The 27,496-nt window shown below is 32.9% G+C and overlaps 3 protein-coding genes and 1 pseudogene across 3 annotated transcripts; 1 reads left to right on the top strand and 3 right to left on the bottom strand.

The window, feature by feature from the left end:
- Positions 1–870: 870 nt before the first annotated feature.
- LOC120202766 lies at positions 871–6,190 on the bottom strand (annotated as a pseudogene).
- A 2,871-nt stretch (positions 6,191–9,061) lies between these two features.
- On the bottom strand, positions 9,062–11,456 carry LOC120202900 (polygalacturonase-like). Its single transcript, XM_039203253.1, has 8 exons — positions 10,984–11,456; positions 10,719–10,889; positions 10,424–10,444; positions 10,056–10,263; positions 9,883–9,964; positions 9,679–9,787; positions 9,452–9,568; positions 9,062–9,355 (listed from the first exon to the last, which is right to left on the bottom strand). The coding sequence occupies exons 1-8, from the start codon at positions 11,389–11,391 to the stop codon at positions 9,140–9,142; spliced, it is 1,332 nt and encodes a 443-aa protein (XP_039059184.1). The 5' UTR covers positions 11,392–11,456; the 3' UTR covers positions 9,062–9,139.
- A 4,543-nt stretch (positions 11,457–15,999) lies between these two features.
- LOC120202899 (remorin 4.2-like) lies at positions 16,000–18,307 on the bottom strand. The gene is made up of 2 exons (XM_039203252.1): positions 17,638–18,307; positions 16,000–16,401 (listed from the first exon to the last, which is right to left on the bottom strand). Exons 1-2 carry the CDS (start codon positions 18,283–18,285, stop codon positions 16,210–16,212), a joined length of 840 nt encoding a protein of 279 aa, XP_039059183.1. The 5' UTR covers positions 18,286–18,307; the 3' UTR covers positions 16,000–16,209.
- Positions 18,308–23,502: 5,195 nt separating this feature from the next.
- LOC120202898 (guanylate kinase 2-like) lies at positions 23,503–26,302 on the top strand. The gene is made up of 11 exons (XM_039203251.1): positions 23,503–23,620; positions 23,939–23,973; positions 24,121–24,228; positions 24,367–24,443; positions 24,603–24,732; positions 24,864–25,226; positions 25,369–25,490; positions 25,555–25,690; positions 25,807–25,852; positions 25,939–26,044; positions 26,113–26,302. Exons 2-11 carry the CDS (start codon positions 23,971–23,973, stop codon positions 26,183–26,185), a joined length of 1,164 nt encoding a protein of 387 aa, XP_039059182.1. The 5' UTR covers positions 23,503–23,620; positions 23,939–23,970; the 3' UTR covers positions 26,186–26,302.
- The last annotated feature ends 1,194 nt before the right edge of the window (positions 26,303–27,496 follow it).

Below are 27,496 nucleotides of genomic sequence, written 5' to 3'. Positions count from 1 at the left end.
GATTGAGATATGATAGATTTTCGAATTCTAGATTAAATTTTATCATATATCAGTCATCATGTTAACATCCAACTCAAAATGTCGTCAATTTTTTAACGTAAAATGATGAGTTTGGTTCATACTAAATAGTCGGGTGACCATTTTGTAAATTTTTAATTGAAGAAGTTTTCATTAATTTTTAAAAATTCTAGTTAAAATTTATTTTATTTTTAAGAATCAAACCATTAAATTTCTAAAAAATTTAAATAAACCTCTTAAATTGTGTTGCTAAGATCCACCATGTTTATGCTAGTTATAAGAAAACTGGTTTCTGATATGACACACGTTGTTTATTGCAGATTGGATGGGAACAGCTTCTAGGACGGTAGCTAGAATTACGATGCATTTGTAGATTGGTCAACTGATAATTCCACCAGCTATCCAGGTAAAATTTGTAGATTAATATTGCAGTATAAATTATTATGAAAACGTTCATTCTAACTCAAATAATTAGGTAGAAAAATTTCATGAGCCGACTCATGAACATCTCTAATGGGAAAATAAGGTAATTCCCAGAAATCAAACTTTGTCTCTATTCTACATTAATGTCCATCAAAATGCTAAAGAATAAGAACTGAGTGAATTACTCGCAAGATGAAGAGTGCAGAACACTTGGTATATAGCTCTTGCAAACCACACATTTAAAGGATGAAAATGGGGTAAAAATGAATGAATTAAATGCTAATCAGTCACAAACTCAACCAATCTAAATCACAAATGCTGCTAAAACCAGTTTTCTTATAACAACGTAATTCTAGCAACAATCGTAATTCTAGAGAAATTTAAATCACAAACTCAACAATCTAAATCACAATTTTTACCCCAGTTTTCTTATAAGAACAAGTTGTACCAAAAAGGTGCCAGGCTGATAGCAACAATCGAGCAATTTACCTTGGCTCGAGAGAAAAGCAACACGAGGCTGTATGTATGAGCGATTGCTTCATAGTTTTGTGGTGTATTTCGTGGAGAAATAGACTGTGCCCAAATCGATGAAAGCAAGAGACTAATCTGAGTGCTACTAAGCCGTAAGGAATTGGCCTCCTGAGGTTTGACAAATAGAAATAGCCACATAAAAATAGATCACGACCTTAACAAATATCATACAAATCATAGGATTTATCGTTTGAAGTTTAACCATTCATTTTACAAGCAGCTTTAAGCATATAGGTAAAGAGCAAGTCATTGCTTCCCAAATCAGGTACTATTTTACTCAAACTCGGATGAGAATGCCGGACACGGGTTTGAGTCCGACATGGGAATGTCCATTTCTTTTCAAGATTTTCATGTATTTGGAGGGCCTTGGAAGATCATATCCATATACTTATTGGATATGCTATTAACCATGAAAGAATAGAGGAAAAAATTCTAGAGAGGAAATTTGAAACACTCACATATTCTGTATTTGAATTGCTCGGAGGATTTTCGTCTGTTGCCGAAGAAACTGGCGGACTTCTTGAACTGTATGCTCTACTGTAAGATGACTTCAATCTAATAAGAATCCCATTTTGACTGTTTTCTCGTTGCTCCTCACTAGCAACAGTTTCTTTATTCCCTAGACAAGCATTCTCCCTTGAGAAGGATTTCTCTTTCCTTAGCTTCTCGAAAAGGGCAGCTGAAGAAGAAAACACGGAGACGGTTCTTGAAAGCGTTCTTGGAATACCAGAGGCTTTCTTTGTTACTCCAGTAACAGAGGATGGTTGAGGGCAAACTGAAGATGGCACAAGAACAACAGAAAAGATACGGTGCGCTCCAATCCGTATTTCATGGTCAGGGTGGACCATAGCTGGGAGTAATTGATGGAACAAAGCCTCGGGAAATGCCTACGGGAACAACACAACACTGAGAAATGTTCATCAACAAAAATGAATCTACGATTATGATCATTACCTTGTTTAGATAGGATGGATTTGGAAGTGAGGCTATGATTTGAGCAGTGCGATAGACAGCACAGATCGTAGTTCTTGCTATAAATGTAATATTTGGGATATTCTCCAACATCACAGCCATAGCATCAAGAATTGGACCTGCATCACCAACCTGTCCACAAGAACAAAAACATGAGTTAAACCACAAAGTAATTAGCTTCGTTGAAAGTTTTAGTAACACATTTATTCGAGAACAACAGAAGGGTCTTACCTTATGCGATAACTGTACGAGACAATCATCCACTGCTTCTTTGAAGTTCTTGTTCCAATTTATGATTTCAGTTCCCATATTTGCATCATCAAGTGAGCAATGTATGCTTTTTCGTAAATGCCTTATAACATCACTAACTGCAGTAAGTATTGCCACAGAAGCCTCGACTTTTGAATCTCGAGCAAGGGATGTTATAACCTCTACAATTTGAAGTTGCACGTCAGGTTGTTTGAGGACATTTTTGTGATCAAGATGCTTAACAAGTACGGACAGCAGAAAGTGTGCATTCTGTCCTGCAAACGTGGGAAAACAGATAGTATCAGTTTCTCACCGTTTAAAGGTCATTTATTTTTTAGGAAAAGCTGAACAATGAGTACCAGAACCATCTATTAAAATCTGCATTTCCCTTAAGACTGGCAAGGCAAGACCATCATCTTGAGCGGACCATAACTTTTCCTTATCGAAGTACCGGAACACAGACTCGTAACACGTCGTGTTGTTGTAGCTTCTTTTGCTAGTTTTGCCATGTTATGTAAGCAAACCCTGGACCAGAAGCAGGGATTCCTGGTATCTTCCCTGTGAGGGGGAAAAAGAAGCTAATTTTAAGGTAAAAGTTCAAATGAAATGCAAAACTAAATCCAAAACTTGAGTTATGGGATTACACTGCAACATTTAGTTCGCCCTTGTCATTTACAATTCTCCTCCATGAAGGAACTTTTATGAGAACTTTTCGCGATGGAGTGACACGACTCTCAGTTCTTTGCACTTCTTGCACCCATCGACTTTGGCCACTATTAAGGTCCTCTAAATTTTTCTTTGGGACTCCATAATTTTCCAAGACAACTGAAACAATCTGTGGTTGATAATTGAAGACCCCTTTAATGCAAAATGGTACTAAACAACATACTCTAAACTAAGATAACTTCAATTAAATTAAAGGTTCTTAAGAAGTACAGTTGCATACATGATTTTGATAACCAAACCAAGGGAAAAAGAGGGGCATTAAAGCACGAAGAAATCAACTGCACTAAAAATGACCAAACTATTCAGGTGAATATATGTTAGGAAATTTACAGCAAAATCAGTCAAATTTAGGTAAAAGTTTGAGGAATAAAAGATGAATGAAAGCAAGTGTTTGTATCTTTCTCACAAGTGGATTAATCTTTTAAACGGAATGACAGTGAGTTTATTCCGCTGCAACATACAGACCATAGGTTACCGGAACAGATTGATCCAAGTGCCGAAAGTAAAAAAAATCCAAAATGCAGCAAGAAGATAACTTTCTTTGTATTTAAAAGACTCAACAAATAACCCATATTTTTTTCTAGCTTCTTTGGTCAGTTAAGAAAGTAATGAATCGCATCAACGGAGAATTTGTAATTGAAATATATCAGTATAACTGAAAACAATCAAACAAAGGCACTGAAGAAAATAAACAAGTTAATAGCAGAGCAATAAACTTGCAAGTGTATTTTAACAAGTCTGAATCAACTTACATTATCAAATTCCACCGAAATGTGAGAGCGTTCAGACATCAACCAAATCTACACCAGAAGATAGAAAATCGAACGTATGTTAGAGTACTAATATATACAATTTGGACAGAGAGAAAGATGAGAACTGTCAGAAAAAAAGAATAACTGTGGAAGGCAAAATTATTGCCTTGGTTCTTGTGAGAAGGGTGCATTAAAGTGAACCTTGAAGGCATTCATTCTAATAAAATGAATTGACTTATATGTTTAATAAACTCGCAATGCTGCAAACTTTCCACATACAAGAAAAAAGTATCAACAAATCATCAACTCTCATTAGCTACAATACTTAAGCAAACCTTCCAATTTAGTTTCATGTGCCTTCATTACATGTATATATTACTATTAGATATAATTGTTGGTCGAGTTATACGAATTAAGATTCCCATTTATCATCTATTTCCAAGAAATCTAAATAAAAGTTGATATATATTCATGCATGTCAAAAAAAAAAGAGCAGTCACGTTTATAAGAATACCAGTGAAGAAATTGCTTGCAGCCCCGCTGAACGTAGGCTTGTCTCCCTTTCACCTTCCCCTATTTCTTGAGCTAACTGACAAACTTTCGGAATAAAGCCTTCTAAGTTTGACATGTAAGTACTATCCTTCTGCAGAATTTGGTAAGATAAAAATGAGTTTGAAGCCTGTTGCATAAGCCTAATTACTAATAAAAGTAAAATAACTCCGCAAGCACGATAAATCATACAAGTAAACACTAAAAGTCTAAAACTACCAACCTGATTAATTACAAAGTCAAAAAGAGTCTGACATCCTAGAATTTGCATTTCATACAGCCGTGTTTGATCCAGCAGAGTCTGTATAATGCTCTGTAAACTAGTAGCAAATAGTGTCCTATAGAAAAAAGGATTGATAACGAGAAATCAAGTGAGTTCAAAGAAACAATTAAAGTAAAAAGAAAATAAAAAAATTATTTCAGCACGTTCGATTGAGATATTACCCCTGAAATTACTATACGGACGTTTTCTGTCTCTTGGTAAACAATGGAACATTATTAATATGAACAACTTTTAACAATGGAAACATTGATCAAGGGACATGATCACTTACATCTTTATCAGTACAAATAATAGAAAAACACTTAATATTCTCAAATGCTAGTCCAAACTCAGTAATTACAGGGAAGAATCCATAAAGGTATAACAAGTTTCAGCAAAAAGAGTATCATACTGATAAGAGGAGGCCTTTTCATTATTGAATGAAGAGTACTTTCCTTGTTGAAGTAGACTTACAATCTCATCTAAGTACAGTACTATATAAATACATATTAGATAAGAATTTGGAGAATTGAGGTTACTTGTTTTCATTATAACAGTGGTTAAAATAATGGAATACCAAAATCACTTGGATAAGGAAATGACAACATAAAAAAAAGATCCCATGATGCAATGGTCTAGATATTCCATAGAGTTTGCAACAGAAAAACTCACAGTTGGTCCTGACAAGAGAGCAACAACTTCTTGTAAATGCAAACGACGATTTTCACTGATTGAAAATTCTCGTTTCTCAACTCCTTGTAGAACCTTTGCTCAAGGGAATCAGTGATCTGGTCATACCATGTGCAAGAACTAGTTAGAAGGATACTAACATGATTAACTAGTATGAAAGATGATTTCAAAAGCAATATTAACACATCAAAAGCATGTACTTGGGGTTACAAACAAATTATACCTTTGGGATGCGTAACGGATTTTTCGAAACATATTCACAAAGTTTTTCTATTTTGCGATCATTTGGTCCATCCTCCTACGACATAAAAAATTCAACTTATGTGATCAAAAAAGTGGAAGGATATAGCTCAAAACATAAGACAAACCTATGCTAAAGATGCAAATCCTCATTCATTATAAAGATAGAGAATGACTAAAATGAGTGAATCACCATCTTATGACTAATGTTTGCTTAGCTAACCCTATTTAGTGATTGAATTAAAGTAGTTCTAATTGATCTGTCACTGAACTTTAGCCATCTGCATAGCCTGCATTACAAAGTAGCAGGTATACTACAGTATACATATGGAAATTTACATAACTCGAAGAGTTCAAACCTTGTTGAGAGGAAATATTTCGGCGATCAACCTCTTATACCTCTTGACAGGCTGCCGGGACCGTGCACGCAATGAAGGGCAAAAGACACACATGCGGCCACATGCAGGCAAGACTTGCCTCGAAATCACACCAGAGATTACACTCATTTTCTTTTTCTTAATACTTTTCAGATTTTTAAACTAACTAGCTAATGTAACTTCTCAATACCTCTCTGCTTCCTTTCCCTTCTAAATCAACAAAAATGCTTGGACTTCAATGCCCACAAGGGAAATAAAGCTTGAAAAAACAATGGGATTCCTTTGAAACCCAATCACCAACCTGTCAACAACAATCCTGGTATCACAACTTCGATCCTCTAAATCAAACCAAACTAAATTCTGTAGATCATAAGGTAGATACTAGATAGTATAAATCCAGCATTTGGGTTCATAAACTTTGATAAAACTACGAGTGCTGACAGCAGGGACGGACACAAGAAATTATACTATGGCTGCCAACTTAAGAAGTTATATTATGAATTTAGAGGTATGAAATTATAAAATTCCAGGAATACGAAATTAGATCTTCTACAAAAAGATTTGAAATTTTCTGGGATGCGACCCCAGCACTCCCTAAATTCATCCCTGAGTGTCAGCTTCCAAAACCCGGATCAAAACTTCATGAAACAAAAGGGTATCAACTGAAAACAACGTTGAGTAAAAAAGTTGATGACAACCCAACAAAAAAAATGGATTGATTAAACAAAATTAACAAAAGGTATCTATAAAAAAAACGCAGATTTTGATAAAATTAATGGGAATTGACCGATTAAAACTGGGTTTTCATCAGAACAAAAAAACAAAAAAGCAATTTCAAAGTTACCTCGAATCAATGCCAAAGAGCAGAACAGAGGCTGGAAATTCGTCTAAGCCATGCGAATCAATTTCCTCGTTTCCAGCCTTCCCCAATCAAACAATTTGCTGCTTTTCTTTCTAAAAATATGTGCTGGAATTAAATTATAATATGTAATTTGATTCTCTTAATGCTATAATTCAGTTCAGCGTTGCCGGCTGCCATTATATATATATATATATATTGATCACAGCACTCATTGTATGAACGAATCAAATCATATTAGTTAATGCTAACCTTTTAAGGTATTTATTTTTAAATTATCTTTTGTTTTAAATATTATCCATTAATATATTTATTGATTTTTAATATTAGTTCCCCGCGCGAACGTGCTGTGGTGTCTGCTCTTCGCTCATGATCGACCGTTATTTACCGGTCACTTCTTTTATTTTTTAAGGTAAAATTGTACTTTTGGTCCCTATGCCATTCTGAAAATGTGCTTTTATCTCTGTTTTTTTAATTTGTTATAATTTGATCTTTTATTCTTATAATGTCATTAGTTAACTTATTTTTTAAAATTAATTTTTAATTATTTAAATATATTCTTATATAGTTTACAAATTTTTAATTTTTTGTGAGAAAAAAAAACAAAATAATTGATGTTAGCATTGAAAAAAGACAAAATAGTTTATATCAACTTAACATATTCATCATTTAAGGATAAAATGACTTTTTGAAAAGTTTTGAGGGTTAAAAATATCATTAAACCAAAAAAATTCATGCAAACATGACAAATTAGAAGAGAGTAATGTTAATTTTTTATTAAGCTAATATGATTACAAAGTAATATTTATTCTAAATACTCTCAACTATTTGACAATGAACGTTCAATCACCTTTAGAGTTGTTGGTGCTCGAACTCATGACCTCTGGAAACAATAACAATTCCTTTAACAACTGAGATAAATCGGTTCGTGCGAGAGTATTGTTAATTGTTAACTAATTGGATTAGTTAATGTCAATATAAAAGTGAAAACAATAATTAAAGTAAGCACCACTTCCTTTTCCTTTTATCACCTTTGAAGGTAAGCTTCCTTCATTTCAATCCAATGATTATTCTTTAAATTGGTAATTATTGGGTTTACTTTAACCAACATGGAAGAAATCAAATACCATTTGCTCCTTTAATCAACGACGCAAATGCTGCTTGATTTAAATATATATTTGATATTTTAAAAGAGTCTTAATAAAAAATATAAATTAAATTAATCGATATTTGATTTATTAATTCATTGATTCCGATTGAATATCGTAAAAAATTATCATGAAAATGTCATCTCAATTCAATTTGTTTCGTTTATGATGTCATGATTTAAACTTCTAATCTTACTTAAAGACGATGATGTCTCATCTCGTTAGCATATCTAAATATGAATAGGTCTACTCTTGATTTATTGTGCTCGAAAATATGTCCTTCCTACTGTCAAGACAAATATATACGTGTGTGTGTGTGAAAATCAAATGTGGATGGAGTTCGTAATATGTCATCCAATTAAAAATCCTACGAACCAGATGAAAACTGACTAAAACTGCCAGTGCCATGCTAAACAAGGACACTTCTCTTGTCCAAAGGTGTGCGTTCAACCATTTTACCCGAAGATTGGCCGGTCTTACTCCCTATCCTCCCAGCCATTATCGGAGCAGGACGCTGCATGATCCGGATCGGAGTTCCGGCCATATCGAAATCTTCCTTCAAAGACTTGTTTATAAACCTTACATATGTATCAGAGAGCTTGGTGCTCCCACTCACTAGGGCGACGAAAGTGGTAGGCCTGGCTTTCACTTGAGTGAAATACTTGATCTTGGTTTGAGCCTGCTCAGTTGTCACAGTCGGATACGGACCAAAGGGAGCAGATAGGATCAGTCTTCTCTAAAAACTTCAAATTCTCATATATTTTAGAAGTTTTCTCTGTATTATTGTATTTTATATTCTGCATCATATTCACAGTTTTAGAACTTAGACGCCACTGTCGACAAGTCTCTAATGCCAAGTAGGAGCATCCAATAAATTGAGGGAAAAAAAGTATATGAAACGTGTTGGAATTCGAGTTTGAGTATAGTATGAAGTAGCTTAATTAAACCAAATTCGAAAATTCCGATTTTATTTTGAGCCAAACTCAACTTTAAGACGATAATATTTTATCGTGCTCAAATCAAAATTCAAATAATAAATTTCAATCAAATTCGAATTTTTCATTATTCAAACTCGACTCGGCTCGAATTCAGTCGAAGATAGTCTAATATTTCATGAAAAGAAGAAAAACTGACAAGAATATTATAACTTTCAATGTTATTGAATATTTCCCAAATATACAATAAATTGTTTCGTATTATTCTTTAACGTATATGTATTTACAGTCAGCCTAGACATTGTAATGATGTATCTGTATCTGTATCAGTATCCGTATCTGTATCCGTATATGTATTCGTATATGTGTATTTGTATGTGTATGTAAATACTTTTAGATGTAAAGGCTTCACGGGCATTTTGGAACAGTATCCCCTTCCTTCAATTTGACATTGTTGCAGACAGCTTTGGCTGCTCCATTGTCTTGGTACTGCAAGTTCACATTTTGAAGCACAATCCCTTGGCAGGGATGAATCTTGCTGCAATCGAATTTGATTGCAACTTCAGAAGAACTGGTCCCTTTGATGTTTTCGTACACCACATCTTTAACCTGAACTGCTGAGTTCTGCAACAAATAAAAAAAAAAACACCAATCAGTTTGAGGATTATTCTTTGTAACAAATAAACAAACAGCTGGTGTGCGTGGCTCCTTCGTTCTAACCTGTTCACTGCATGGTTTACTTTGATCACAGTAGTTCTGGTCTATGATGATTGGGTTCTTCACATTGTTCATCTCAATGTTTTGGAATTTGATGTTGCTTGCTGTTCCTGACCCTCCCTGCAAATCATTTGACAGTATATTGATCATATTCGTCTTTCGATTTTATTTTTATTTTTTAAGGATCGTGATCCGATATTCATATTCGAATATGTTTCGAATATGAGTACCTGCCATGTCTTGATCCTAACTCCATTTGTTGTCCCTGAAAGTTTAGCTCCATCAACAGTCACACCGGAGACAAAGGCCTTTGAATTTTTAGATCCTAAGCTTCCAATACTGAGTTTCAGTCATCATAAACAGATTAATGTAAGTAAATTTACGTATATATACATACATAGATAGATAGATAAATTTATTTCGAGCTAAAAGACCTAATTCCATGACCCGGACCGCAGGTTATGTCGGTAGCTTGCACATTATTGGATCCGTTTACAATGGATACGCAATCATCACCTTCAATTAACAAACAAGAACATTTTGAAGTGTTCATATTCGAAATTCGAATCTCAATATATGTGACTCGTAACGAATGAAGAGCCTATACCGGTTCCTATGACGGAGCTTGTGACTTGGATGTTCTGCGTATTCGTGATATGAATCCCATCGGTGTTCGGGCTTTCCTCCGGGGATGTTATCTTGAAACTGGATGCTCGAACGTCGGTGCATCTTTCGAAAGAAACATGGATTTGTTGAGCATTTTGAATGTTCAAGTTCCGAACTACCAAGTTCTTGCTCTTGTAGAAGGTGAGAGCCTGCATCATATAGGGTTTTTCAAGTACCAGTTATAATTATAACATTTTATCTATTAGACGAACTGGTTGTTGATTGTCATTTATCATTGCACCGATGATTAATCGACGATTTTAACGACGGATTTCGTTAAAGAAAATAAAGGTGAAAACTTTAACCTACCGTTGGAGCACCCTTGCATGGCTGCAAAACAATGCAACAAAAAATGTCAGCACGTATTTGATCGGAGAAACAAATATAGAGCAAAGAAGTAGCGTTTGACGCCATGAAAGAGCAGGGACGAACGTAGGATATAATGTTAGGGAGAAAATTTTATAAAATTTAGACTGTGAAAACATATTATCAATAAAAAATATAAAAGAAAAATCTAAATTATACGATAATTTGAAAATTTCAGAAAATACGATCACCCGCTAGCTACTCTCAATCCATCCGTAAGAGAGGATAATAAGCTTACGAGATTTTTGTTAATTTTGCATGAATTTTGCCACCAAATCTTCCCATTGCCATTAATCTTCCCTCCACCACCTTCGACCAACAAATTATCAACTCTATCAAACACAAGCCAGTGTCTGCTATCTTTCTTGTAATCCGATCTATCATCCGATGCCACTATGTTCCCATACATCTGCAATTTCAACAGTAAACACGAGTCATGTCGGTCGGGTACATGCGTTGATCTGGTACGTAAAATGAAGAATCGGAACAATATCGAGACTAACCCGTATAGTAAGATTAGACTTGCAGGGACCTGAGAATCTAATAGGCTTAAGAACATAGTTCTTCCCTTTAGGAACAAGTAGAACAACAGCACCTTTAGACGAGCAAGCTTTCGTCCAAGCTTTCTCGAATGCCTCGGTATCATGAGTCTTATCACCGGTTGCACCGAAACCATCGACATCAACAACAGTTCCGGTTAAAGCCGAAGCGACGGTGTACCGTTGGAAGCTTGACACCATCATCGAATCGTCAAGCTTCCCGTAATACCAAGGGTAAGCTCGTGGATCATAGGCATCACCCATTTCTTCTTCAAAATAATGATTTTGGTCTTCCTTGAAAGCATTGTAACGTGAGAATAAAGAAAAAGAAGTAAGGAATAATACTAGTAATTGTCTGATTTGTGGAGCCATTTTTGTGAATAAAAATTGATAAAATAAAAGGAAAAATAGAGATATGAAAGCTATTGGAGAAATGGGTATGGTTTGTGAGTTGGCTCAATGATGATAATTTATATTTATAGAGAAAAAGAACCAAATGGATAATGCTTTGTCTTTTGGACAAAACTCTTCGAGGTATGGTCCATGATGTACGAGGTTTATACGAAATAATCTCTTGAGGGTTGCCTCTAGCTTTTGCTTAGTGTATATTAAAACTGATTTGATTATCAACAATCATTTGGTATAGTGAAATGAAACATTCGATCTCTTAAGCAATGTTAGTAGGAGTTAAAATCATGATGTCTATGAATGGAGTAAATAGGGTTAGGAGGATAACCCCATAATAGATCATTAAGCCAACCATTGAATTGAACGTGTATATAAACTCACATGCCAAAGCCACCAAGTGCCCATGCCTTTGATCTTCAAACATGTTAAACCAGGCGCAAGTAACTAATCAACTTATATATATTATTAATTATTTAATTAATTGCTTGTACAAATAGAAAACCCGAATGTGTCGCTTCGGGATTGGTCGATATATGCCACGTAATCCCAAAGACGTGCATCTTTGGCACACTTCAAATTAAGATGATTTTGCATCACATGGTGTTGAGGTCATATTTTTGGTGTAATAAAGAAGATGAGATTTGGAATATTTGAGAATACACTCTCTTATTTTTAAAATAGTACGAGACGATTACAAGATAGTATTTGTTGATAATTTTTTTTTAAATTATTAATAACGTAAACACCCTACAGATGCGGTTGTTCGAACTCAATACCTCTAGAAAGAATAGCATTCTCTCTAACCATTAAAGAACACTTGGTGGATTCAATATTTAAGAATATGTTGAACATACATTAATTCATACTTATATTTAGGATTGAGCAACGAAATCGAGAAAACTAAAAAATCCATCTGAACGAAACCATGCAGTTAGTTTTGGGTTTTTCATTTTTCGATTCGGTTTCGGTTTAAAAATATTACTATGCGCTTCAATTCAGTTTCAATTTTTTCATATGAAAACTGTTTGTTTCTAATCAAACTAAATTAAAAAAAGAAAAAAATCATATTCAAAATAAATTTGTTTTGAATTTTTTTTTGGATAATTTAGATGTTATTACCCAAAGAACAGAGAACTGCTTCAAAAAACAATCAGTGTTCAGAGTACAAGGATTGCCCTAAATCAAAAAATGACAATCAAACAAAATCAAACTATACTCCATTGATTACAAAGATTAATATTAACAATGTCTAATATATTAATAGTCCTTCCCCTTAGATGAAATCCAACAATTTCCTTGATAGTATTGAACATATCATCAACATTTGAAGCTCGACCTTGAAAATAAAATCTTAAAACTAATAATATTTTTTATAAATTTAAATTTTTATATTTGTAATCGAATTAAGCTTTAAATTTTTTTAGGTCAGCGGTTCGAGTCCGCTTATCTCCTTCAAATATACAACATAACTCTGGCAATGCAATGGAGTTAGGTTTTCATACGGATCCAAATGAATTCTATTCTCATATTTCTTCCTTCTCCTTTCTTCAAGGACTCTCTCGTACTTAAGCATCTCCGACATCTCTCCTAGAGAACTTACGTGCCCTTCCTTACAGGATCATCCTTTCTCCTTCCATTTAAGTCGTCACTCAAGCTAAGGTTTCTTGTTGCATCAGTATATATCAATCATATAAACTTATGTTTATTTAATATCGATAAATACCGAACCCATCAAGCGATTTCAATGGTTAAAGGATGTTGTTCTCCCTAAAGACCTCAGGTTCAAGCAACTATGTCTGCAAGGTGTATGCACGTTATTAATGACTAAGAAAGATTCAGAACATATACTACGTTGTAATAGTCTTAGACTATAAAAAAAGTATCGATCAATATCAACTTATATAGATACGTAAAACAAATAAAGCAAACGAGTCTATGCCAAGAATAATAAGAAGACGATAGGTTTCTGTTATAACATTTGGGTATCGTTATTCTTTTTTCTTACATCAAAAAGGGAGAAAAGAACAAGACACATTACTTGATTGTTTTGTCAAATTGTTTCGGCCAAAATAATTAGGTAGTATGGTACAAAATATTCAATTGGAATATCTAACTGTCATTTGCCCATACCATGAAGTTCTTGGCAACTTGAATTGTACATCAACAAAGTCCAATTCTTTGATCTTAATTTGATGGGCATTTACCAAGAATACCTAATTTAGTGTCATAGTCATCTCATAAACTTTTTATATGATTTATATTTTAATCTTTTGGTATATCATTTGTATATAATTTATTGATCATCGTAATTAATGTACCCCATCTTCTTCAACTCAGTCTTTTTCGTTTACAATGTCAACATTCAAACTAATAGACCAATTAATAGTTTGATCATTTATTTAAAATTAATACTTAGATTAATCATCCTGACTAATGACTAATGATTCTCCGTTTAATTCAAAAAGATCATATTGTTATCGATATCCACAACCATTATTTCTTTCATCGTTAATCTAACAGTTCTAAAAATATAAAAATATAAATTATTGGTATATAATTTATCGATATCCCATATCATAAAGTTCTTGGCAACTTGAATAAGACACTAACCCAGACTTGAATTTGATCTTTCATTTTATGGGCATTTAACAATACTACCTTTTCTTTTTATCAGTTTGGGGTGAATACAGTAATAATATCTGATCGAAGACTCTCAACTATTGATATTAAACACTTATATATTTCTGCATATGTATGTGGTGCTCAAACCAAAGACCTCAAGGAATAACAACAATTATTGTATTTATGATTTGATGAGGGACGAGATATAAATACATACATTAATTGATTCTTAAATCAGTTATACAGTTGCAAATTACGGTTATTAAAGTTCCCAAAACAAAAACATAAAATCAATTGCTTTCTCCAATAATAATGGGTTCTTTAAAGAACCCATTTAAATCAACGGGGTTGATTTAAATAATAAGTAATTTGATATTGTTTAAGTATGTCACGAGTTTGAGGTTTTGTGTATGCAGAAAATCTTTGTTGGGAGTCTCACCCGCTAAAATCAAGTGTTCGACATGAATCGGTCCAGATTAGTCAGGACAAAGTCCTGGGGAACCGAGAGGATTAAATCTATTGGATTGAGTTAAAATTACAATATGTAAGTTACAAGGATCAAGTGTGAAATTATACTAAACTTTTTAACTACCACATCATATTCTTCATTAAATGTTAATGAATGGTAATTTAATTGATATCATTTAAATAATTAAGTGATTTGATTGACAAAATTAAAGAACCGATGATTAAATTAAAATCCTTCCCTAATTAAAAATGATCACGAGTGTAGTTTACTCTAATACATATTATAAACTCCAAAACAAAAATAGTAAATTGGGAAGACATATTTCACGGAAAAGGGCTTCAATTTTGCGAAATTTACTATTTACCAATTCACTATGGGTGGCTTTCGCTTAACAATTTGGACTACCGAAACAACTATAAAGATTGAGTGAATCTTGTTGAGGGAAAGCAAGTTTTTAGAATCTGCATTTTTAAGGGTATATTACACATTTAGTACTTAAACTATCAGTTTTGGTATGTTTTAGTACTTAAACTTTTATTTTTTAAAAATTATATCTAAATTTTCATTTTTTTTTTCAAAACTCAAGTATGATTTAGGTACTAAACGTGCTTTGATACCTAGACTTTCATTTTTTTTAAACTTAACGGTAGAGTATTAAAATGAAATAAAAACTAAACTTTAGATATGATTTGTAAGAAATTAAAAGTTTAAGTACTAAAATGGATTAAAATTGATAGTTTAAGTATTAAATGCATAGTCTACCTTTTTTAAACACTCATAATTCTACGATAATATATGTTCACTCAAATGATAATAACATCTAAATTTGGATCAACTGTAATCATTTGCGAATATTGAAATATTTTTATGAGTGAATATACACAGGGTCGGGGCTAGGATGTTAGAGCCACTATGCAAATTCTTAAAAAGAGGTTATTTTTCGTAAAGTGAGTTAGACCCAAAAATATGAGGTAAGCTTTATTATTGGTATTTCTCATATCTTCCTTCGAACAAAGCTTTTTGAACTCTTTTTTGATAGTTTAATCATCTACGGTAATATCAATAACTTTATTGTGAACTTTTTGAAACCCTTGCTATTCTGGGACCATGTTCCGTCGCGCACATTATGCATGCCTAGCCCCACCTCCGAATATATATATATTAGCAACATTATTTTGAAAGGAATTAGTATAAATAAAATTTCAAAATTAACACAATTAATCAAATAAATAATTTAATTCAAAAAATAAATAAATTTCAGAGCCCACCCAAGTCAGACAGACCCGCCATTAATTATAAATAAATTAAAATGATAATATATAGTTAATATATTCATAATTAAGCTTAAACAACTGCAATAATGGCCACTAAACAAAAGCACCAATCCAGACAAGAAGAAGCGTTTATATTTCAACTGTACAGCACCAAAATACGTGGTTCCACCCCCACCACCTTTCACCATTAACAAAAGTACCTCAAATATCTCACCACACTTCATGCACTCAACCATCATACAACACATACATACATAATAGAATGTATATACGTTGATTATAGGTGCAACTCTTGATTGCAAGCCCTCTATTATAGGGTACCCTACAGTTGAAAAGATGAAGGTACGCTCACTTAAAGAGGCAATTAAAGTACACATGTATATAATATTGGGTAATGTAAAGATAAAATTAAGGGTCTCAAAAGAAGGAACGTTTTGTAGGTGATCGCCCTACAGCTCTCATCAAATTGGCAATTTCAAGAACCTTTGCAACCTTTGTTCCTCTATTTGCCTCGGCTGATGCTCTCCTCTCTTCCGCTTTCCTGTGTGCTTTTGCGACGTCGTTTTGCATCTTTTCTAGGGCTTTTGCCCTTTTCTCCTCTAGCTTCCTCTACATACACACACCATGTTAATGTTTATATGTTAGTCTAATAGTAGTTTAGGTCCCTATTAATTTAATTTTTGAGAGTAAATATTTAATGAGTCTTTATTATTTTCGAACTTATGTAATTTGTCCATAATATTTGATCCTAGCTCAGTTTCTACTTATGATACTAACAATAGCTCATAATTTAGTTATGACGTACATGTATCTAACCTAAAATTTTTCAAACTTGACTAAGGGTGATCAAATAATTCGAATATGAAGGGCTTTAATTTAACTCAATCATATAGGTTGATTTTCTTTTAAATTCGGGTATGGGATGGATTTTGTAATTGAGAGAGTAGGGATCTGGACGAATTTGTATTTAGGGTAAAATATTATTTGACTCTATTGGATCCGGTCCAGAATCATTACAATAATTCTCTTTCTATATGTTTAGGGATGATTATTCATGTTAAGCCAAAGCGGAGAAAGATTTTCACTTAAAATTTAAGATGATTTTAGGACAGATGAAACACCTATTAAAATTAAGACGAATTTGAATTAAATAAAAATTAATAATTTTCGAGTCGTACCCATGAGTCCATGACACTAATAGACACTAACAATTTAGTTCATAATGTAATGTGTATATAAATATCATATTTCCACTTATAACATAAAGAAAACAAAGCACATGAACTTGATGAAGAATTTGACTCAAAATCAAGAACAAATGATAATCATTACATGAAGGTTTCCTTGACAATTGAGTCATCAATTAACTAATCAATGATAATTTACTCAATGAAAACAAATTTAGGGTTTTGTACTACACCTAATCATTAGCCCATAATGTTGACGAAAACGGGTAAAGAAAACGAAAGAACACGAGAATTTTACGAGGTTCGGCAATGTGCTTACGTCCTCGGTGCCTAGGCGGCGCTAGAAGTTTTATTCAATGATTTTTAGGTCTAGGTTACATCTCTATTTATAATAGAAAACACTGGTACATAATTACAAAATCAACCCTGTACCGTACCGCGGGGCTACGCCCCCGCACCCCCAACCCACATAATTTGTAACCCCACAACGAGACTTTCTTTGTAAGGACAGTTGATGTTCACTTGGCTCACTTCGCTCCATCTCCTGTCCTCTTTACTGGTATATTTATAAGCCATACCTAACACATAATTAAACCATTTGAACAAAGCACAACAAGGAAAATGAAAAGAAAAAGATTTTCTCAGAATCCAAACATACCTCAACTTTCTTCATCCAAGAGGTAGCCTTTTGGACTTGTTCACATTCCCACCCATTAATCACAGCATCCTCCCTCTTAAACCTGTTATTAGTCTTTGCAACCTTAGCGTTTTGCCAAGCAGATATTTTCGACTCCACCTCCTCTTTCTTCACTCTCAACACCGATACCTCCCCATGGCTACCGCCGCCGCCACTCCCCACCGTCGCCGGATGCGACGGCTCTCCTGAACCGACCCGTCTTTGTTGATCCAAACCCTGATCGGAGTAAGTATTATCCGGCACTATAGCTAAAGGATTAGTTTCCTCATGCAGTTCATGGTCCTCTCCGATCCTCGTCAAGTGACTATGGTTGTTCAAAGTATGTATAGAATCCGAATCATTGTTTTCTATAGAGGAACCAGCAAGAACCAAAGCATTAAACTCTCGACTCATGGTGGTGAAGTTTTCGCTCGAGGCAACTTCGCTCGACGACGACGAAGGGCGGCTGGCGGTGTCCCAACGGCGACGGTTCACGGTCGGAGGATGAGGTGGGGTCAAAGCATGGATGTCCCTGATATGTTCATGATCATGAGCATCGTGACCGTGGTGATGATCGTCGAGGTTTTGATCGTTTTCGCCATTGTTGATAGCTCTTTGAAGGGTTAACATAGTAGGGTTGGTTTTACCTAGGAAGGAGGGTTAACATGCATAGTTTATATGATAACATAAAAAATATTTTATAGTTAAAAAATCACCAATTTAGTAAAAAAATATAATATAAATAGTTATATAAAAATAAATTGTATTGGATATGAACTTTTAAAATGTGTATATATTAATCATTAAACTTTTCAAATTTATATTATAATCATTAAATTTTTATTTAAAATTTATTATAATTTATTGTCATCCACTATTATACAAAATTTGGAATGATACGTAAGTTTTTTCATTAAATATTAACGATAAATAATTCAAATAATATCACCTAAACATTTAATATTTTGAGAGATTAAATTAAAAAAAATCATTAATTAGTTTAAAATTGGTCCATAATTGAGTAATTATGAGTATATTTAACCTATTTTTTAATAATTTTATTAAATTGTTTTTGTGGCTTTTAAAAAGAAAAAAAATAATAATAAATACAAAAACAATAGTATATAATAAGAAGATATGTAGACTTATTTACTATTAGCGTCGGCAAAAGGGATTTGAAGAGGAGCCCCACTAACAGTAGGTAAAGGCGTGTGGACCATTGACTATAATTCACGTGCGTCACACATAATAATCATTCTACAGTTATGATTTCCAGGTGTCATTCATCCATAGGCTTAAGGTTCATCAGGTAGGCTACGTTATTTCCCGCCATGCAATCATTGACGTAATATTATAAAATGGGAGCCACGTGTACGGTTAAACCCATTCTTTATTTTTTAATAAAAATATATTTTTTAGGTTTCAAGATGCCCACGTCTCACGTGACTAAAGATGGGTATGGGACCTGAATTAAATGGGTTTCGACCAGATTCGATCGGGTAGGGTTTTTTAAAAATTTTAAGTTTGGGTCGGATCGATTTTTTAATGTAACGGGTCGGATTCAAGTTTAGGGTGAAAAATATCCGACCTGAAAAAATAATTAATTTTACTTTATATATTTATGAATAATTACAATAACACCCCTCTATATATATTTTTAATTAACTCACTATTTTTATTGAATAAAAACAATATTTTTTATTATTTCGGGTTGAGTCGGATTTTTAAGTTATATGTCGGTTTCAGGTCGGGTCGAGTGGACCAAAAATCCGACCCAACCCGACCTATACCCATCCCTACACGTGACAAAACTAATAAAACTTTGTTTTTACTATCAAAATTAAAAATATCATATCTTGTTTCTACATTAATTTATATATATATATATATATATATATATATATCCCAAACCATAAATTTTAGATTATATCGAGTTTTACCTAAATTCATTACGAGAGCGACTCTCTTAATCTAATTTGTATCATTCGTATGTGTCAAAATTTAAACTTTTGACATTCTTATGAAATATAATGTCTTATTCCACTAAAACAATTGATTATTGATAATAAATAATAATTTTTTAATTAATCACTAGTATTCGATCTTTGATAGGTTAATCTAGATCAAGTATTACAGAAATAAGAGCGATCATCTCAACTCAATTTGCTCCATTCGTAAATATCAAAATTTGAACCTTTAACATTGTTTAAGGAATTTAGTGTCTCATCTCATCAGACTAACTGGTTGTTGATAATAAATAATAATATTTTAAAAAAGTATTAACAATAAATTATATTTTATTATAATTATGATAAATAAATTATTTAAATTTAAAATAATGTTTTTCAAAGCTAATCCAATGGTGACAAATAGAACCTTAATATAATTACCTTTTTTTCTTTTGAATTTGGTGGGTCCAAAATTTTCATTTGATGTAATGGGAGTGTTACGTTTTTTTATGATAGTGGAATGTGACAAGTACTCTCCACTATTTTCAGAGCCAAAAGTGTTTCAACTTTCAAGGGATAGGTCCAACGTATCATACTTGGAAAGCTCTTTATTTCATTTACTATTTTATATTTATAAATATTTTAGTTTTAAAATATAAAATAATTAAAAATTATTATATTTAATTATTAATCAACTAATTTAAAATTTTATCATAAATATTCATTATGAGAACGATATTTTTAATTTAATTTGTTCTATTTACAATTTAAAGATTCAAACTCATAATTTTGTTGGTAATAATTGAACTTTATTAAATTTAAACATGCTTGATGCTACGTACTCCTATATAATGTACATATGACAATGTCAATCGAAATTAGAGGCGGAACACAAGCTAGACTAGAGGGGTCATGGCCCCAAAATTTAAAAAAATCTAATTTTGATCCTTAATTTTTTTTAGAAAAATAATCTGGCCCCTCCAAAAATTTAAAAATTCAAATTAAATTTTAAATTTCTTTAATGTTCTTAATTAAATCCCTCACATAATTTCTAAAAGTTTTCATTAAGCCTATCAAAATTTCAAAAATTGTAAGTATACCCTAATTTTTTGGGGAAAAATATAAACTAAACCCTTCAAATTTGTTAAAAGTCTTAATTTAAACCTCTAAATTTTTTAAAATTTTAAGTTGACCCCTCCAAACTCTATCAGCAAGTTCCACGATTGACCAGAATAAACTCAATCGACACATTGTTTACAATATTTTTGAATTATTATTTATTTAAATCACATATCCAATGTTTCCATTCTAATAAATAATATTTCAAACAAGGTGCATGGACAACCCAAATTTATTTAACCAATGAATGGTCTAATTAGTTGAACATTTTTCAAACTAAATTCCAAATTAATCTATCCATTTGGAAAAAAATTAAGTATAAAAGTAATAATATATAATTAAATAGTCCATAAAAGTGAACAAAAAAAAGTTATACCTATCATTTAAAAATATCAACAAAGCCCATTTTCATGAAAGGTAGAATGACATTTTTTGGCCTCCAACTTTATCAATTTAGTCACTTTAGTCTCCAAATTTCTATCAATTTTTTTTATAAAGTTAAGGGATCAAAAACAAATTTTACCTTTATAAAATTAAATTTTATGAATAAAAACATAACCTTTAATTTTAAGAAACAATAAAGTAACAAACAAGTCATATCAATACCATTAACCAACACACTAACATAATTAATGTAAACTATATCTAAAGAGATTTGCACATGAAATTAAAGCTTTAAAAAAACTTCTTTTCTACCTAATTCACTTGAATAACAAATTTATTTATCCATCCCTCAATTTAAATATAGATTTGTTGACAATTAAAAATATTATAGTGGACATTATAATGTACTTTTACATGTCAAATAGGTAAAGTACAAATCTGTTGCGGCGTTTGTTGGAAAAACGTCAATATAGATTAAACCTATTGTGGCGTTTGTTGGAAAAAAAAACCAATATAAATTAACCCAATTGCGGCGTTTGTTGGAAAAATGTCACTATAGATTAACCCACTTGCGACATTTGTATAAAAACGCCGCTAACATACCAATCTATTATGGTGTTTGTATAAAAACGCCGTTAAATTACTTTCTATTACGTCGTTTATTGTAATGAGCCACTATATATGAACCATATTGCAGCGTTTTTATGAAAACGTCACTAAATTATTGTATATTGTGGTGTTTGTTAAAAAAACGCCACTATATATAAACCCTATTACGACGTTTATATAAAAACGCCACTAATTTTACCATTTTTCGGCGTTTTGAATTAAAATGCCGCTATATATTTAAAGTTTGTGGTATTTATTCTCAAAACGCCGCTGTAGAACAATTTTGCTGTAGTGGGTGTTAATGAACATATTTTTGAAATAGTGTAGGATAATTACAAGTTATAATTCGTCGAGATTTTTTTTACCCTATTGACGATATGAATTCTTTAAAAAGAACAATATTTTATTTTATCACTAAAACGAGTCGTTAATTAATATTTTCTCTTACCAAACAATATAAATATCTAACCCAAATATTCTTTGAAGTCTTGAAATTTCAAGAGAAGTTGAACAAAATAGAGCAAAATTACAAGTCTAGAAACAAGTTAGGCCCAATAACATAGCAGCCTGCATGTCATATCTACGTGGCATCTGCCCCAGATTCATATAGAGACATAAGATTGAAGTTGGACAATAGAAACACAAACACCAAAGTAGGTCAAGCCCATTACAAATAATATTCATTATTTTATTTATTTATATATAATTTTAATATATGTAAAATATAAATATATATTACTTATATAACGAGAGGTATGATTCGTTACGTAATGTAAAACTAAAGAAGTTTTGTATTGATTTAATATTGTTATATGAATGAAAATAGACGATCGATGAAAGAAATAACAATATTAATCATAAAATTTTTAAATGAAATTTCATCGATTTTGAGTGAGTTTTGCGGAAAATCAATCTCAGAAGAAGAACGGTGAGTGAAATACGAACGTTTTAATATCGATCTTGCCGTAAAAGACGACCAGTGATTGGCTGCCATCGACTGCCCGAAAGTATAATATTAAAAAGAAATTGTTTAAAAGTTTAGCGAGAAAATCAATACAATACTAAAATTTAGTGTCTAAAACGATATCATTTAAACATTAATAATCGTCGTCAAAATAATATTATTTTAATATGAGCTACGTCAACAATTGTTAATCATGTTATATTATGTTACTAATCTAATGACGAAATAATACAATTGAATTTAAAACTAAAATTTAATATTATAGTAATTGATAATGTTTAGGGTAGTTTATTCTAAAGTGATTTATTCAAACTCATATTCTCATATGTAATGGGATATGGGGAGGTAGGTAGTAGACTACATCTAATATCAGGTTGAGAGCAACTTTCATGAAAGACTTTCGACAGTTAAAATTATGAATTATTCACGGTAAGATACGATCCTATGATCACAAGGTTAAGAGCCTTGCACTTTACTAATACGATCCTATAATCACAAGGTTAAGAGCCTTGCACTTTACTAATTGAGTTAGACAATTCTAGTTTATTCTAAAGTGATGAATGATATTAACTAGCGAAGTTTCTAAGCAATTTACAAGAAAATAAGAGCCAGCTTATAGGTTTTGGTGAATTGAATGCAACCAGGAAAGCAAATTTCACTTTTCTTGTTACCTTCTACAACCTGTCATCTTCATCTCTCTCTCTCTCTCTCTCTCTTATATCTTATTTGTAAAATTTCTTTTTCAATTCTAAGTTTTTGTTTTGATTTGACACTCCCCAAATTCCCTAATACTTTGGCTTTAATCAATGATCATAGATTTGAAGCAATACCCTTTTTTTCTCTCATATTCTTTTGTTATAATTACCCCTTTTTGCTTGCATTATCTCCCCAACCAATACAAATTTTGGCTCTTTCCACCCTTCTAAAAATAGTATCAAAGGTATGAACATTGGTGTCTGGCCAATCTGCTTCCTCTTTTTTACTTCTATTGCATAAACACTTTGATTTTCTTAGGTATTTTTATCTCTTTTTTATGGGTTTTGAGATATGGGTTGTTTTGTTGTTTCTTTTCTCTTGTCTGGATATTACTTTTGATTTTCTGCATTGTAATGATTTATATTGAAATCTGGGTTTTCATTTGGGTTGCCAATCTGTTTTGTTGTTGCTTTTCAATCCTTTTAGCTTACATTATATGATAGATCCAAGAAATTTGAGTTGTTTTGATTTGGTCCTTTATCTCTCCTTTTCTATTTACCAGGCTGAATATTGTATTGGAGGCATTGGTTCTCCATGGTAAGCCATTAAAATCATCACACACACACACACACACACGTACATACATACATATATATGTATACATGTATATACACACACACACATAGTTAGAACTTTTAGCATTATTGTGATTTGATGTGGGTTTTGTGGTTATGATCATTATAGGGAGAAGGCCCGGGACTGTTTGTTGAGGATCTAAAGGAGGGATTTTCAAATGGATTTGGTTTAAGATCCAAAGGCTTTAAGACATGTACTGATATTGGGGACAAGACAGTAAGATGTTTTTAGTGCCTAAATTTGGTGTTTTGTAGTCAAAGTGCTTTATGATTTGTGTGTCTTTATTATGTTTGTTGATATGTTTCAATCATCTCTTTTCCGATTGAGGATTGGTGTTGGATTTCTCTTTGGCAGTTTGTGATTGGTTGCAATGACAATGATTCTGCATCATCCCTTGAGGTTCAGATTTATGACAAATCTAGAGGGGAATGGTTAGTTGATGTTGGGAACTTTTTTTTACAGCTTCGACTCTTGTGGCCGTCGATTTTTACTGTCGATATTTACCGCCATCGCAATTTGACTCATTGAGTTCGTTTTTCCAAGTGTTGGTTTAGAGTTTTAAGTTAAAATGTTTGTGGTGATATTTTCAGGGTGATTCCCATGGTGCTGGGAACGGAACCGAAGCCATATGAAGGCCATCTGGCCATTCGTTTGAACGAAGATCGAATAATAATTATCATAAAGGGTTCCAACCCTGATGACTGCATTTGGTTTCTCGAGGTCGGTATATCGAAAAGCTTAAGATCGTTCTAAGTTAGCTGTGGTTGGAATTGTTCATTTCTCTTTGGTATTTGATACATTTTGAATATTTTGATGCCTGAAAGTGCTTGATCTGATTGAAATACGGTTAGGTGGACACTGAATATGTTAAGCAACAGAAAAAAGCTTCGGGGACTGAAGTAGTTGCCTGGAGTAAGGGCGCGAGAGGTGATGCCGAGAAGCCGGTTGTTATCAGCGGTCCTTCCGGAGTTGGCAAGGGGACATTAATCAATATGCTTATGAAGGAATTCCCATCCATGTTCGGATTCTCCATCAGCCATACAACCCGTGCACCGAGGGGGACAGAGAAGAATGAAGTTCATTACCATTTTACCGAGCGAAGTATAATGGAGAAAGATATCAAAGATGGGAAATTCCTTGAGTTTGCTTCTGTTCATGGAAATCTCTATGGAACCAGTATCAAAGCAGTCGAGGCAGTAGCAGACTCGGGAAAGGTAAACGTCGAGGAATTGCTATTCTGGACTATTGAATCAGTTCCGAACTCTGCACTTCTTTGGGAATGTAGCATTTTCTGCTTCCAAGTTCTCTCTTTGCCACATTCGAGTTTTTCAGTTTTTTCTCTTGATTTAAATCTAGAGGTGCATTCTTGACATTGATGTTCAAGGAGCAAAGTCGGTACGGGCCAGTTCTCTTGATGCCGTTTTCATCTTTATCGGTCCACCCTCGATGAGAGAACTTGAAGAGAGGCTCCGTTTAAGGTGAATCCAAACCGTCCTTTTGATGTTTTGTATCATTATAATATTTTCCAAGCATTGTCAACAGGGGGACTGAAACAGAGGAGCAAGTCCAAAAGCGCCTCCGCAACGCCGAGGCAGAAATCGAGCAAGGGAAATCCTCAGGCATCTTCGACCATATATTATGTAACGATAACCTTGAGAAGTGTTATGAGAATCTTAAGGTGACTTCTGTTCCCCTTGAACTATCACATTCATCTTAAAATTCTTTCGTAATCCATTTCCGAGCGGATCAGTTTGTTCGCATAACCCGATCTGATGAGTTTGATTTTTGTTTCAGAAACTGCTCGGACTAGATGGAAGTGCACCAACTAACACTAAACCATGTAAGAAGGCTACCTTGTGATTACTATTTTCGCAATTTCCTATCAATGCATGTGGACTAATGATTTATATATAATCTCAAATGCAGCACCCAAAGGGATCGATCTGCCTCCGAACCATTCAGTGTCAAAGATCGATAATAAGATCCTTATTAAGTGTGAGGCTCCGGAATCGGGAAATGCAACGAAGAACTCGTAAGTTCATATTAAGTTGTCGCAGCTTACTTGGGTTCTTAACTAAGAATTTGCGGTTGTTTATTTAGGATCGTTCTCGATATATCCTCGCTTAAAGGCGGCGCACCTGGTCGGACTAGAGGACTTAAACGGGATTCATAAACTGAGCTAACGACTGCAACACCATACGATGCTTACTCGATTTTTAAGCATCTGTATTTAACTATGATACAAACTCTGCTGGTGTACTTATATCATTTGCATGCCATTTCTTCCCCATTATCTCCCCACTCAATTTTTCTTCTTTTTTCCTTTCTTGCTTGTTTAACAATGAAAAGTGTAACAATTTAGCATTCCCACAAGGGCAGTGCGAGAGAATTTGTCATTGGTGCAGCGATCGATCGCGATTCCGTTACAAGATACGAATTGTTCGAGTTACTTGTCAAAGCACAATGAAAACAAAACCAGAACAAAGATTGGCTATTTGCAGATCAAAATTTGCATTGAAGGTACCAAAATGGAAATAGCTGGCAATCGGCATATGCTTCGTAGGGCCTGTGATGGAGACTTAAGTTCCATTGCAGAGGTTGGCAGTAGGGCATGTTCCTGGAATATGAGATTTTAAAGGTTGGTGTTCCTCCACATATGTCACACAACATGAGTGGGAAACCTGCCTCCTTGCTGGCTTTGTTTTAGTGCTTTTATGTTAATGCTGTGACAATGTAAAGTTTTATACTTCGATAGGGAATATTTTTAGGTGGTTTTGTTTTACTGTAGTCTTAATATACAGTTAAAGAAATGTCTTACTGAAAATATTATTATTTTTTTCACATTTCCAGTAAAGCGTTACCTAAAATATTATTTTTTTACTTAAAATGTTATTTTCGCTAACTAATTTCCGGTATAACTTAATATTAATATTTTCAATAAAAAAATAATGTTTTAGGTATCGTTTTACTGAAAATGTTAAACATTTTAGGTTGCGTCTAATATTAATATTTTTCAGTAAAAAAATAATGTTTTATGTAGTATTTTACTAAAAATGTTAAAAAATAATAATATTTTCGATAGACATTTTTTAGCAGTATATTAATATTGTCGTACTTGAGACATTTTCTTTACCTAATTCCTTTTGCATATTGGGGACCACAAATGAGACCAGAGATAGAGAGGGCAAGTTGATGTTGGGTGGGACGGGGATGCATTCTTTGTAGCGATGAATCTAAAATTATTTTTGTAGAAGGTTAAAATATATATTAATAACATAAAATTTTACAGTATAATCATTAAAATAAGTAATTACTTAAAAAAAAATTCGAATTTCAAAATGAGATTTTATCCGCTCTTATTAATGCGTGAATCCTCCATTGACCTTTTTGTTTGAAATTTCAATTATTAAATGAGAAGTTACATTGTTTGCAACATTAGGGGCGCACGTGATTTTATGTTAGAAAGAGTAAATTTATAAAATTT

This window comes from Hibiscus syriacus, unplaced genomic scaffold (genome assembly GCF_006381635.1).
Source record: "Hibiscus syriacus cultivar Baekdansim isolate YM2019G1 unplaced genomic scaffold, ASM638163v2 tig00009009_pilon, whole genome shotgun sequence".
In the NCBI taxonomy this organism is placed as follows: domain Eukaryota; kingdom Viridiplantae; phylum Streptophyta; class Magnoliopsida; order Malvales; family Malvaceae; genus Hibiscus; species Hibiscus syriacus.
The sequence above is the reverse complement of the archived record's forward strand: the minus strand, read 5'-3'. Positions and strand labels throughout refer to the sequence as shown.

Coding starts and splice junctions, on each gene's coding strand:
- LOC120202900 (XM_039203253.1), bottom strand. CDS start 11,391: ATGGCTCCACAAATCAGACAATTACTAGTATTATTCCTTACTTCTTTT. Junction 10,890..10,983: donor AGTCTAATCTTACTATACGG/GTTAGTCTCGAT, acceptor TTGAAATTGCAG/ATGTATGGGAACATAGTGGC. Junction 9,356..9,451: donor GTAAACCATGCAGTGAACAG/GTTAGAACGAAG, acceptor TATTTGTTGCAG/AACTCAGCAGTTCAGGTTAA.
- LOC120202899 (XM_039203252.1), bottom strand. CDS start 18,285: ATGTTAACCCTTCAAAGAGCTATCAACAATGGCGAAAACGATCAAAAC. Junction 16,402..17,637: donor CTTGGATGAAGAAAGTTGAG/GTATGTTTGGAT, acceptor GTGTGTATGTAG/AGGAAGCTAGAGGAGAAAAG.
- LOC120202898 (XM_039203251.1), top strand. Junction 24,733..24,863: donor ACTGCATTTGGTTTCTCGAG/GTCGGTATATCG, acceptor AAATACGGTTAG/GTGGACACTGAATATGTTAA. Junction 25,491..25,554: donor GAAGAGAGGCTCCGTTTAAG/GTGAATCCAAAC, acceptor CATTGTCAACAG/GGGGACTGAAACAGAGGAGC.